The sequence below is a fragment of the Vipera berus genome (genome assembly GCF_964194415.1).
Source record: "Vipera berus genome assembly, chromosome: 3".
NCBI classification, from domain to species: Eukaryota; Metazoa; Chordata; class Lepidosauria; order Squamata; family Viperidae; genus Vipera; species Vipera berus.
Window position 1 is genome coordinate 151,540,231 of NC_138204.1, and position 11,881 is coordinate 151,552,111.

Here is an 11,881-nt window from a genome sequence, read left to right on the forward strand (position 1 = left end):
ACTCGTCGTTGCAGACTCTAGGGGGCGGTGCTCATCTCCAGTTCAAGGCCATTGAGCTAGCGCTGTCTGAAGAAATATGTGGTCACATGGCCAGCATGCCATCATGGAGCACTGTTACCTTCCCACCAAAGTGGTACCTATCTATCTACTTGCATTTGCATGCTTTCAGCTGCTAGGTGGGCAGGAACAGGGGCGAGGATGCAAGCTCATCCCATCGCGTGGTGCTCAGGTCTCGAACTTGGGCTGCCAGCTTTCCAGCAGAGAAGCCCAGCATCTTAACCGCTGAGCCACCGCGCCACCTTCAAATTAACTAAAACTTACGTAGAAACAATCCAATCATGAAAATCCATCTGAACAAGTGTTTACTTTTTTTAAAAAAGTAAAATGCTTGGCTATTGTTCTCTTCCTCTTAAATCACAGACTGAATACATGCTCCTTTCTTGGAAAATCTACTTCCTGGTAAAACAGCTTTGACATTTTGTTTTCATAATGTTATGGTTGCCCAACAGAATGTTTTACAATTCCCAGAATACAAACTACTAAATTCATAGACAAACTGAATAGAAATTTAGACAGAAATGACTCACCAACCAAAGCAGAAGAGGGCAAAATATATTCCCAAAATTGTGGCAAATGCATGACGAACACCAGAGTTGGCTTGACTAGGCCTTAGGTACAAGCGAAACCAAAATGCAGCCAAGAGGGCGCAAAGCTGACAAGCAACGAAATTAACCTAAAGGAATATGAAAACAGATTGGAAACTCTCATTATCATTAGCAAGAAAAAAACTGTCATAAAATCCTGGAGATGTTGTAGGACAGAGGTCCCCAACCTGTGGGCCACAGCCCACTACCGGGCCGTGAGCTGTTGGCCACTGGGTCACCTGAATAGCTGGCCAATGCATGCATGTGTGCGCACACATACACCCCCACTCACGCGTCACATTGCGTGGGTGCTAGCAATACTGCGAGCATCATACAGGGGCTACCTAGCGTCACAAGCACAATCGACACTCACGCTAGCATCGCAGGAAGCACTGTGTAGGTAGGTAGGTAGGTAGGTAGACAGACAGACAGACAGACAATATTGCAAATGAGTAAATTGCCTTTGATGTTTATTTCAAGCAAAAGAAGCCTTTACGTTTAATCCAGATTAGTTTTTTAAATCCAGACTCACAGTGCAATTCTACATGTTTATTTAGATATAGATCCACTGAGTTCAGTGGGATTTGCAAGCTTTTTAAGAAGGAAAGTTGCTTTCTAAAAACATTTCTTTGAATTCGAAGGCAAGCAAGAAAATTAGCCAAATTAATTCTAAAGATTTACTCAACATAAATAAATAGAAGCATGTTGTGGCCTACTGTTACACGATCACAATTTGCAGAATTAAAGACTGGAATACAAACATTCATATTCTACTTGGGCAATTTCCCATGAGGATTTCATGTGCTAAAATAATCATCGTCAACAAACACATACACAAGCTTTTCTGTTCTCTACTTTAGAACTCTTCCCTGACAATATAAGCGAGGAATTATGTCTTTTTTCATACTTCATTACTTCTTCCTCTTCCCATTTCTGTAATATCATGCTTAATGAAAAGTTCTGAGAATTCAAAAGGATACATATAATTCATTTGGCTTTATTTTAATGAGATAGGCATTTCAAGCCATTTCTAGCACAAAACTTGGCTAAATTCAGAATGTTTAGCTATGATACACATAATGTAACAGAGCCTTATTTCAGAAAATAACAAGCAATTGCCTGCTGAAGGCAAAGCAACCAGATGAATAAATTCTTTTGTAGAATGTAGGTTATTCTGAAATAGAAAATCATAACCTTCTCACAAAAATACTAAAACATGTATTTATATATTAATAAATACGTTTTAGTATTTTTATGATACATATCTTATTTGAATTAATACATATCTTATTTGAATTAAATTGAAATGAATTGAATACTTTATTTGGCCAAGTGTGATCAAACCCACAAGGAATCTGTCTCTGATGCAGAAGCTCAGTGCACATGCAAAGAAACAGAATAATGATAATTATAATAATATCAATAAGCGGGGGAAGCATTATTTCATCTTGTGTATATGGTCTGTGTTTTGTACCACAACACTGATTTTATCAGTAAGTTCTACTCTTTTCCTATTTTAAATAATCTACAAAGCTCCTGAGATTCCAAATTGAACATTGGAACATTTCTTCTTCGTAGACCACCTACTGTGAAGCAGATAACCTGTCAGGAGAAGACAACCCTGATCATGAAGGCCATTAAGTCAGCACAATGTGAAAAGGGAAAGTATTTCAAGTTAACGTTAAGAATAGTTTTGAAAGATTCTTACACATGACAATCAGATATTATTATAGCCTCCTATGTGGCAGTTGAAGAAAACGATGGCTTTGATATAGACAATTTTTCTCTGTGTCTCAATATTACTAAGATATTTTTGATTATTCTCTTCTAAACAAGCAAATCTTATGGGGAGGCTGGTCATTAATTGTCATTAGTTATAAAACAAACCTCTTGGGGCATGTATGTAAAACCTTGTGCAGTTTCTCTCACCATGCCATTTCCACACAGTGAAACTATTTGTACTGTGATAAACTGAGGAAATTTGAATCTGGTCCTAGTAAAGAAATAAAAAGGTATACTCTGGAAACAGTGCAAAGAAGAACAACAAAAATGATTAGAGGGCTGGAGGCTAAAACATATACAGAACGATTGCAGAAATTGGGTATGTCTAGTCCAGGGGTAGGCAACCTTGGCTCTTTTATGACTCGTGGACTTCAACTCCCAGAATTCCTGAGCCAGCCATGCTGAGGGGAAAGGGAGAGGTTTCCAAGATGAGCCATGCTGGCTCAGGAATTCTGGGAGTTGAAGTCCACGAGTCATAAAAGAGCCAAGGTTGCCTACCCCTGGTCTAGTCTAATAAAAGGAAGGACTCGGAGTGACATGACAGCAATGTTCCAATATCTAAGGGGCTGCCTCAAAGAAGAGAGGGTCAAATTCTATTCTCTAGTCTAAAGCATCTGAAGGCAGGACAAGAAGCAATGGATGGAAACTAACCAAGGAAAGAAGCAACGTAGAACTAAGAAGACATTTCCTGACAGTGAGAACAATTAACCAATGTAATGGTTTGCCCTCAGATGTTGTGGGTGCTCCATCATTGGAGGTTTTTAAGAAGAGTTTGGACACCCATTTGTCTGAAATGGTATAGGGTCTCCTGCTTGGCCTAGAAAACCTCCACAGTTCCCTCCAACTCTGTTATTTGGCATGCTTTCCCTATCTTGTTTTAACATGATTCAAGTAAACTGTTTGGTGAATGCTGTCATGAAACTTGTCATCTTGTTTAAGTAAATGGAATTGCTAGTCCAACCACAAGGAATAATTAATGGGAACATAAATGACCAAGGAAAAATAATGTGCGGTTACAATACCTATAAGCAGCCCAGATTTTTAATGCAATCATTGTTTGCTGTACTGTATCTAGAAAACTAATATTTAGAACAGTTTATATTATTTTTTATGCATACATGTAATGAACAAACCCATTCATAAAATGTAAATATTTAATTTATATTATATGTCTGTAAGTTAACATCAGCAGTAAGAAGGAAATAACTCACCAGTTCTAAGTTCTTTTCTAATAACAAAGATTAAAAAATAATTGCATATGACAATATAATTAGACATCAAAATCTGATGGTGCATTTTGGGGGGAAATCCAAAATCTGTATTAAGGCAATATTTTTAGCCCATCATCCAAAAAAATGTATCAGGGTGAAATATAGTTGTCTTTTAAGTGTTTCGTGAAGTTATGAAAACACATTTAGAATTGCATTGAAATAAAATTATTCTGTGTTGATTTTGATCCACTAACCTGAATGTAGTAATCCTGTTTTAAATAATTAAGAATGGAAGTGAAAATAGTTTGATGAAACATTTTTCATAACCAGCAAAACAACTATATGTACAATTTTTGAGAAAACCATTTACAATTCAAAAGTATAACTTATAATAAGAGATTCAACACTTCAGTACTTTCTATAGAACTGCTATTCTCAGTTCCTTGGAAAGTTTTTTTTTTAATATTCATAATACAAATACATTCAAAAATTATATTATCCAAAGAAAAGAATAAAAATGATGCTTGTGCAGTAAAAGAAAAAAAAACTAATGGTGATTAATAAACTAAATACGACATAAAACAGGTACAAATTAATTAGCCAAATGAAAACCATCCATACATATCCACAGGTATTATTATAAAGTTGATTCAATTCTTATGTTTAGCATTAAATCTAGACCAGGGGTGTCAAACTCAATTTCATTGAGGGCCGCATCAGCATTGCGGTTGCCCTCAGGGGGCCGAGTGGTTGTGGCCAGGGTGGTTGTGGCCTACTGGGTGGGCGTGGCCTACTGGGTGGGCGTGGCCTACTGGGTGGGCGTGGCTAGAGTATGGCCTGCTGGGTGGGCGTGGCCAGCTCTACATCGTTCGCATCAAGGGTGCCTATGGGGGCCTGGGCAGGAGTGGGACAGATCTGAGGGTCTCTGGCAGAAGGAGGGTCTCTGGGCCAGGGCCAGGGCCAAGGCAGTGGGGGCCGTTCCCTCACTGTTTGCAGGATGGCTTCGTGGGCCGCATGAAAGCACTTCGCGGGCCTTGTGTTTGACATGTCTGATCTAGACCATAGAGAAATTTACTGCTTCCTCTGCACAGCAGAACCATCATATTTGAATGCATTATTTGTGAGGTGGAAAAAAAATTAAGAAATAATATATTTTACACTCTAAAATTTTTACGCAGATTTCTCAAAATGACTTGGTCCTATATAATGCCACTTAATCTGAATACAATTAATGATATAGAATTATATGTAATAATCTGATTTATAACATACAATTTTGAAAAGGCTGGGGCTCTGCACTGTGGTATTGGGGTAGCTGGCTGTGGCACAAGGCTTGAGGTGGCACTCCTCATTGGTGGCACCAAGACTAGAATTGAAGTAAGTAAAGGTAAAGGTAAAGGTTCCCCCGCACATGCGTGCTAGTCGTTTCCAACTCTAGGGGCCGGTGCTCATCTCCGTTTCAAAGCCGAAGAGCCAGCGCTTGTCCGAGGACGTCTCCGTGGTCATGTGGCCGGCATGACTAGACGCCAAAGGCACACGGAACGCTGTTACCTTCCCACTGTAGTGGTCCCTATTTTTCTACTTGCATTTTTACGTGCTTTCGAACTGCTAGGTTGGCAGAAGCTGGGACAAGTAACAGGCGCTCACTCTGTTACGCGGCACTCGGGATTCGACCCGCCAAACTGCCGACCTTCTGATCGACAGGCTCAGCGTCCTAACCCACTGAGCCACCACGTCCCTTTTTAGAATTGAAGTAGAGGTCCACAATTAGTAATGACCAGCTGAGACTGCTAAAGGCCTTGGCCTCTACTTCAACTCCAGGGCTGCTGTCCCCAAGGAGTGTTGCTGTACAGGGCAGGGTAGATAGATGGGGGAGAAAGTCGGATGGGGACAGCTGAAGTGCTCCTGTGGTCACAAGGGCAGGTGAGCTGACAAACTCCTCAATTTTGATTGCATGACCATATAGGTGCTGCAACAGCTATGCTGTAACTTTGGAGACCAGGCATAAGCCGCCCAAAATTGTTCTTGATATGGGCGTAAATAAATAAGTACAGGTAGACTTTGACTGTCAATAGTTTGTTTAGTGACTGTTCGAAGTTAAAAAAGTGACTTATGACCGTTTTTCACACAATCATTGGAGTATTTCCATGGTCATGTGATCAAAGTTTGGATGCTTGGCAACTGGTTCATGTTTATAATGATTGCAGTGTCCCAGGGTCATGTGATCACCTTTTGCGACCTTCTGACAAAGTCAATGAGGAAACCGGATTCATTTATAAACCGTGTTACTAACTTAATAACTGCAGGGGTTCACTTGACAACTGTGGTAAGGAATGTTATAAAATGGGGCAAAACTCACTTAACAACTGTCTTGCTTAGCAACAGAAATTTTAGGCTCAATTATGGTCATACGTTGAGGACTACCTGTACCGTTTGTTTAGCACTGTCGTAACTTTGGATGTTCAGTGAATAAATGATTGTTAAGCAAGGACTTAACTACTGACCGCTGAAATATGAAGTGGCACAAGAGAGAGCCCAGATCACAGGATTGTTGTTGAGGGGAAAATAGGAGGCAGGAGAACTAGGTATGTTCACCACCATGACTAGACGCCAAAGGCGCACAGAATGCTGTTACCTTCCCACCGTAGTGGTCCCTATTTTTCTACTTGCATTTTTATATGCTTTCGAACTGCTAGGTTGGCAGAAGCTGGGACGAGTAACAGGCGCTCACACTGTTACGCGGCACTCAGGATTCAACCCGCCAAACTGCCGACCATTTGATGTAAAGTAGGATAAAAATCTAATCATTACCTGTACTAAAATTGTTCAAAGGTGAAGACAGTCTTAATATGTAACCATATAGTTCAAGATTTTTGCAGCAGAATAATTTATATAGCTTTTAAGATTGTTTTTGTGTATTTATTGGTTTTTAAATTAAGCATTGTACACAGCCCAAGGGCAGCATGATGACTCAGCAGTTAATATGTTTGGCTTGTCAGCTGGAAAGCCGACAGTTCAGTTCAAGACCCACACTGTCCGACGGGGTGAGCACCTGTCTGCACCTTAACTCCTGCCAATCCAGCAGCTTGAAAGTATGTAAATAGGTACCACTTCAGTGGGAAGGTAATAATGCTCCATGACATCATTCTGGTTACATGACCATGGAAATGTCTTCGAACAGTGCTGGTTCAATAGCCTTAAAACGAAAATGAGAACTGCCCTCTATAGTTGGCTATTACTAGTGAAGTAAAATCTGCTGACTCCTTTACCTTACTTTACACAGCCCAAAGTCACTTTTTTATAAGATGGGTGGCCATACAAATCAGATAGAATAGCTAGCTAGACAGACAGACATATAGATAATATACTCCAACCCACCATCCCATACCAGATGTAATATACACGCTATACAAATGAAATGTTTGAACAGATAAATCTCCATATTAAAAAAAGCTTACTTAGGAATCAAATCCTATTTAAAAGAAACAGTAGTCAATGGAGACCTGGGCTGATCTGTTTCTTTTTACGTTTTCAAGTAATATCCAAGTCCACTCAACACTGATGTGTTTGAAAATATTTTACAAACTATTATATATTTAAACCAAATTGGCAGAACTTACATTTCATGCTTGAATGAGTGTATGAATGTAGTCTAAACAAAGACAGTATGCCACAATAAAAAGGTTTAGAGAAATATAATGAATGGAATTGGTACAAAATATATTTAGTTAGCCTTCCTAGCCTTTTATTTCTTATCTTTAATTTATTTTGCTTAACTACTACTTCTTTTCCATGATATGCATACTACTGTTTATTTTGAAAACATCATTGTGGATGTGTATTAAATTCTACTCATTTAAAAAAGTTCCTACTGCATAAGACTAAAATCACTCTTGCCTGAACTAGTTCACTCTTGCTTGTTTTTTTTTAAACTCCTATAACATTTCTGTCTGGTTTATCTGTCAATATAATCTAGTGAGCCAGTTGCTGTTAATACAGCACATACTTCCTCATTGTTAAGGAAATACAATTTCCTTGTTGCAGAAAGCAAAAAAGCCAACAGGTGTTGGAATAAAAAGAAAATCTAATATCAGATGACCAGTCTCTTTTGAGGTCATAGGATAAATTCAGTTTTCCAACAACCCTTAAGAAAAACATTTTAAACAGAATTCCATCACAACTACAACTATCTCACTCTCCTCCCAAATGTATCAGTCTGTACAAGACAACTACAATGGTGCATATAAGCAAATACACTGCCTTAAAGAAGATTATTTCCTGCAAATGCAGTTCTCTCATAGGAATCATGGACAGTTGCAAATAGCAAAAAACAATTGCTGTAATTGAGAATATGCATTTATAACAGAACAGCACATAAAACAAATCAGACTACTGCCGATGCTGCTGTCACACGAGAGTTGCTTTGATCCAGTAGCTCAAGAATGAGCATCATTCCAAGAATTCATGAAAAATTAGCATAACAATCTGAGACAATTTGTTCATGAAAATATCCAAGATATGGGCAGGCTTAATATATTAATAAAAATATTTAAAACTTGTAAGGATATATGGTAAAGCTATTTAGTTAAATACTTGTAACCAAACTAAAAGCTTGTTCCTCAAGATTTTACAAACTGTTGCAATGCAACTGTCACATACATCATTGCCTAATAAGTTTGACAACTGTCACAAGCCAAGGCCAAACCATGCTATGGTGTATCATGTGTGAATTACGACAAAACTGCATACCTGTATCTTGGAGCAAGTTCTATGTAGGCCACTAATACAAAAAAACCCTTCAGAGCACACTGGCTCACACTGTTATTTAGTCAAAGTCATCATGCATTGGATTTTCTGCAAGGATTGAGGCCTGGTGTTCTCTCTGCACCTGAGATTCCTGCTATATCAGCTTTGTACAAATGAAACTTCTTAGCCTCCTAAAGCCTGATTGCAAAGTCTGGTTTTGCAAAAATAAAAACAATGGCTATTTCTGATTTGAGTGCAGACATTAAGGAAGATGACAGCGATGGAGGCATGCAGAAGCTGTTGCCTAGGCAAAACATTTTGTAACTCCAGAACAGTGAGATAATATTTGGAGGTAGCTCAGCTCCTCAACTCACTTAACAATAAGAGAAGGAAGAGGCACAACAAAATCAAATTTGCAAGATTCTGTAATTACAGCTAATATCAATAAAAGAAGTTTCAATCTTCTGGTGGAGTTGATTTCCTGGTGTGGACTATCTACTACAGTTGACACTGAAAACACAAAAAGCTGCAAAGCCTGGTTTCACCATATAATAAGAAGTAAAAGGCAGGCAGCATATTAGCCAAGGTTGCCCAGATTAGTGTAACATGAATAGAGCCTAAGGATATCAAAAATTTCCTCTGCTGCTGGTCATAAAACACTTAACATGGTGATACTGCAAACCATGACTTTAGCCAAGTACAGAATCAAAATGAAGTCCTAGAAAGCATATTTGATACTGTATGTTGTCTTTGTAATGAAACAACGGCAATTGCAGTGTTTGTTTCATTACAAGTGGCACTTTATAATCAAGTCAACTGCAGTCCCTTGCACATTTATTTTGAAGCAACTCATAATACTCAGTGAAATTGATAAGCTTCCTGCCTGACAAAAGCATTATAAATATGTATTTGCATATACTCTTCAGTCTGGAAAGGAAGGGTTAAAAATATTTTAAACAAATAAACCTGAGACAAGTGACTTCATTAAAAGTAACAAAAGTTTTACTGAAGTTCCTCCTCTACAGAAATTTTACCTCTCCACCTCAGAGCAGCGGGGAGATTAGTCTGAATCTGGATAGTTTTGCCATGAAAAGGAAAAAAATGTATTTACAGCACTGCCAGTGTTTTTTTAAAAAACAACAACAAGAACACATTGCTATTCTTTTACAAAGCAAAATTAAGGCCGATTGTGGATAAGGAAGTTGCTATGTGACAAATAATAAAAAAAATATCTGCAGCAGTGCCTTGTGCTGCCACACTCCCGCCCTCCTCCTTCTTGTTACTATTTCCTGCACTTAATTCGCGAGTCTTTCCCTTTTTCCCCTTCTGTTCTCCTCGCGGTTCTTAGACCCAAACTAAATCACATCCTATCCCATTATTAGCTTTCAACTTTTGCGGATGGAAGCCCATCTTTAATCCTCTCTGCAGGCATAAGATTGGAAGTCAGGACTTATTTCTGAATAAACATATGAGGATTTGTTGTTGTTTTTAATTTAATTTAATTTGTTCAACCGATTCCAGTAAAGCGATGATCCCAACGCCCTACCAGACACAGGTGCTTCCTATCAAGCGCCGGGGCAGAAACAAGAGTCGAGAGAAACGCCGCCTCCCCCTAAACCTGTAACCACTGAGCTTCACTTCCCTCGTTTTAGAAGCAAAGCACATCACTTATCAGCAATTGGACTTCCTCGGTTGGACTTTTCTTTCTAGAGAACTGAAGAAGCTTCTTGGATGAGAAGCGAAACGTTTTCAAAAAAAAGTAAGAAAGGGGGAAAAAAACACCAAGAAAGTCCAGCTGTCTATTTGGAAAAAAGCCACCTTGGGGGGGGGGGGGGGAGGACAACCATGACCTGGATGATTTAGATTCTTCACAGATGTTCATTGCAAAGGGAAACCGCGATCAGTTAGCTCACCTGTTCGAGGGGGATGCCAAAAAGATCGCTAACGGGGTGCAAGAAAGTGGAACCCGTGGTCTTACGGAGAATTCTGCCTGCTTCGGTCATCCTGCATTCCGGCCGGCCAAAAACCGCCTTCCTCGCTTCCTCCGGACCCAGCCCAACGCTGGAACAGACTCACATACACACATAACCCAGCACCAACGCAACCGCGCGTCTCTCGCCGCTTTCTGATTGGCTGACTGCGGCTCCCGCCTTGCTTTCCCCCCAGTTCCGCGCAGAACGAAAGCCCGACGCGGGGGAGAGTCCCAGAAACTCAGCCAAAAAGGGAAGCCAGCTTCTTGTAAACGGGTGGGGTCCGGGCCGCCGTCCAGATTCTCGAGCGAGCAAACGCCCCAGGAAGGAGGAATCTGCTCGGAAGCGGCGGGGGTGGGTCGCTCTCTGCGCGCCTTCGGCTATAACCACCCGGGGAAGGCCATCTTTCCGAGTTTGGCTTCGAGCGAGAAGCTTCGAGTTTTCTTGCAGGCATTCGGAGCCCGACGTTGCAGACCCAGCAGGGCTGAGCGTTGGGGCGCTGGAGTATTTTTTCCCCCGCGGGTTCAAAAATATAATAATAATAAACCTTTATTGTCAAAAGTACAACGTGTACATTGAGATTAGCTGAGCCTCCCCCCCCCGTGCTCTCCCCCCCCCCAACACACAGTGACAACAAACCATCCTACCACACCATGTGAACCAAGCAAAATCAGGTCGTGGGGAGGTATGCGCGTCCACAGAGCTCTGGTCTCTGTGAACAGATTGAGGCCTGGGGTGGTCCGGCCGAATCTTAGGTTTCCACGATCACGCGTCGTGGAGAGCCTGAGGAGTTCCTCTTGAGGCCAAAGCCAAACAGCCGCCAGTCTTTTTCCTGGCGGGAATCGTGGCCTTGAGAGAAGCTGGAATTCCAGTCCCTTTTTCTTTAGGCCAGAGGATCTTCAAACTTGGCAACTTTTAATACTTGTGGACTTCAACTCCCAGAATTCTAGGGAATTCTGGGAGTTGAAGTCCACAAGTATTGCCTAGTTTGAAGATTCCTGGTTCAGGTGCTAATTTCAGAGTTCTGAGGAGAGGCTGCTTGTAGGGCTACCATATGTGGCGTGGCAATAGCCAGAAGCCACTGGACAAAACTCAGTTCTGATTCTGAAGCTTGGTGCTTTATTTCATTTCATTACTTTGACTTTGATGCCTCACTTAAGTTTTTTGTGAGAGCCTGAAGGGTGCATTGGTTAAGACATCAGGCTAGAAACTGGGAGACCATAGTTCAAGTGCTGCTTTTTTAGGCACAAAGCTAGCTGGGTGACCTTGGACCGGTCACAGTCTTTCAGCGCTAGGAAGGAGGCAGTGGCAATCCACTTCTGATAACTCTTGCTAGGAAAACTGCAATGGATAGCCTAGGTCAGGGGTCCCCAAAGCCCGGGCCATGGACCAGTACCGGGCTGCAGCATGCCAGCAACCAGTCCGCACAAACAAGCAAAGCCCCACCAACAAGATGCAGACAGCACATAAAACCATGCACCCTCCAGTCCACAGAAAAACCTCTCCACAGAACCGGTCCCTGGTGCCC

The 11,881-nt window shown here is 40.9% G+C and overlaps 1 protein-coding gene across 4 annotated transcripts in view; it reads right to left on the minus strand.

The window, feature by feature from the left end:
- MBOAT1 (membrane bound glycerophospholipid O-acyltransferase 1) overlaps positions 1–10,504 on the minus strand; it is a 31,331-nt gene extending 20,827 nt beyond the window's left edge. For all 4 annotated transcript variants that reach the window (XM_081324818.1, XM_081324819.1, XM_081324817.1 and 1 more), the window contains exons 1-2: positions 10,297–10,504; positions 588–733 (exon numbers count right to left, since the gene is read on the minus strand). In XM_081324818.1, the coding sequence (XP_081180944.1) occupies positions 588–733; positions 10,297–10,386 (236 nt within the window). In that variant the 5' untranslated portion in view covers positions 10,387–10,504. The remainder of the gene's footprint in view (positions 1–587; positions 734–10,296) is intronic.
- Positions 10,505–11,881: the final 1,377 nt, after the last annotated feature.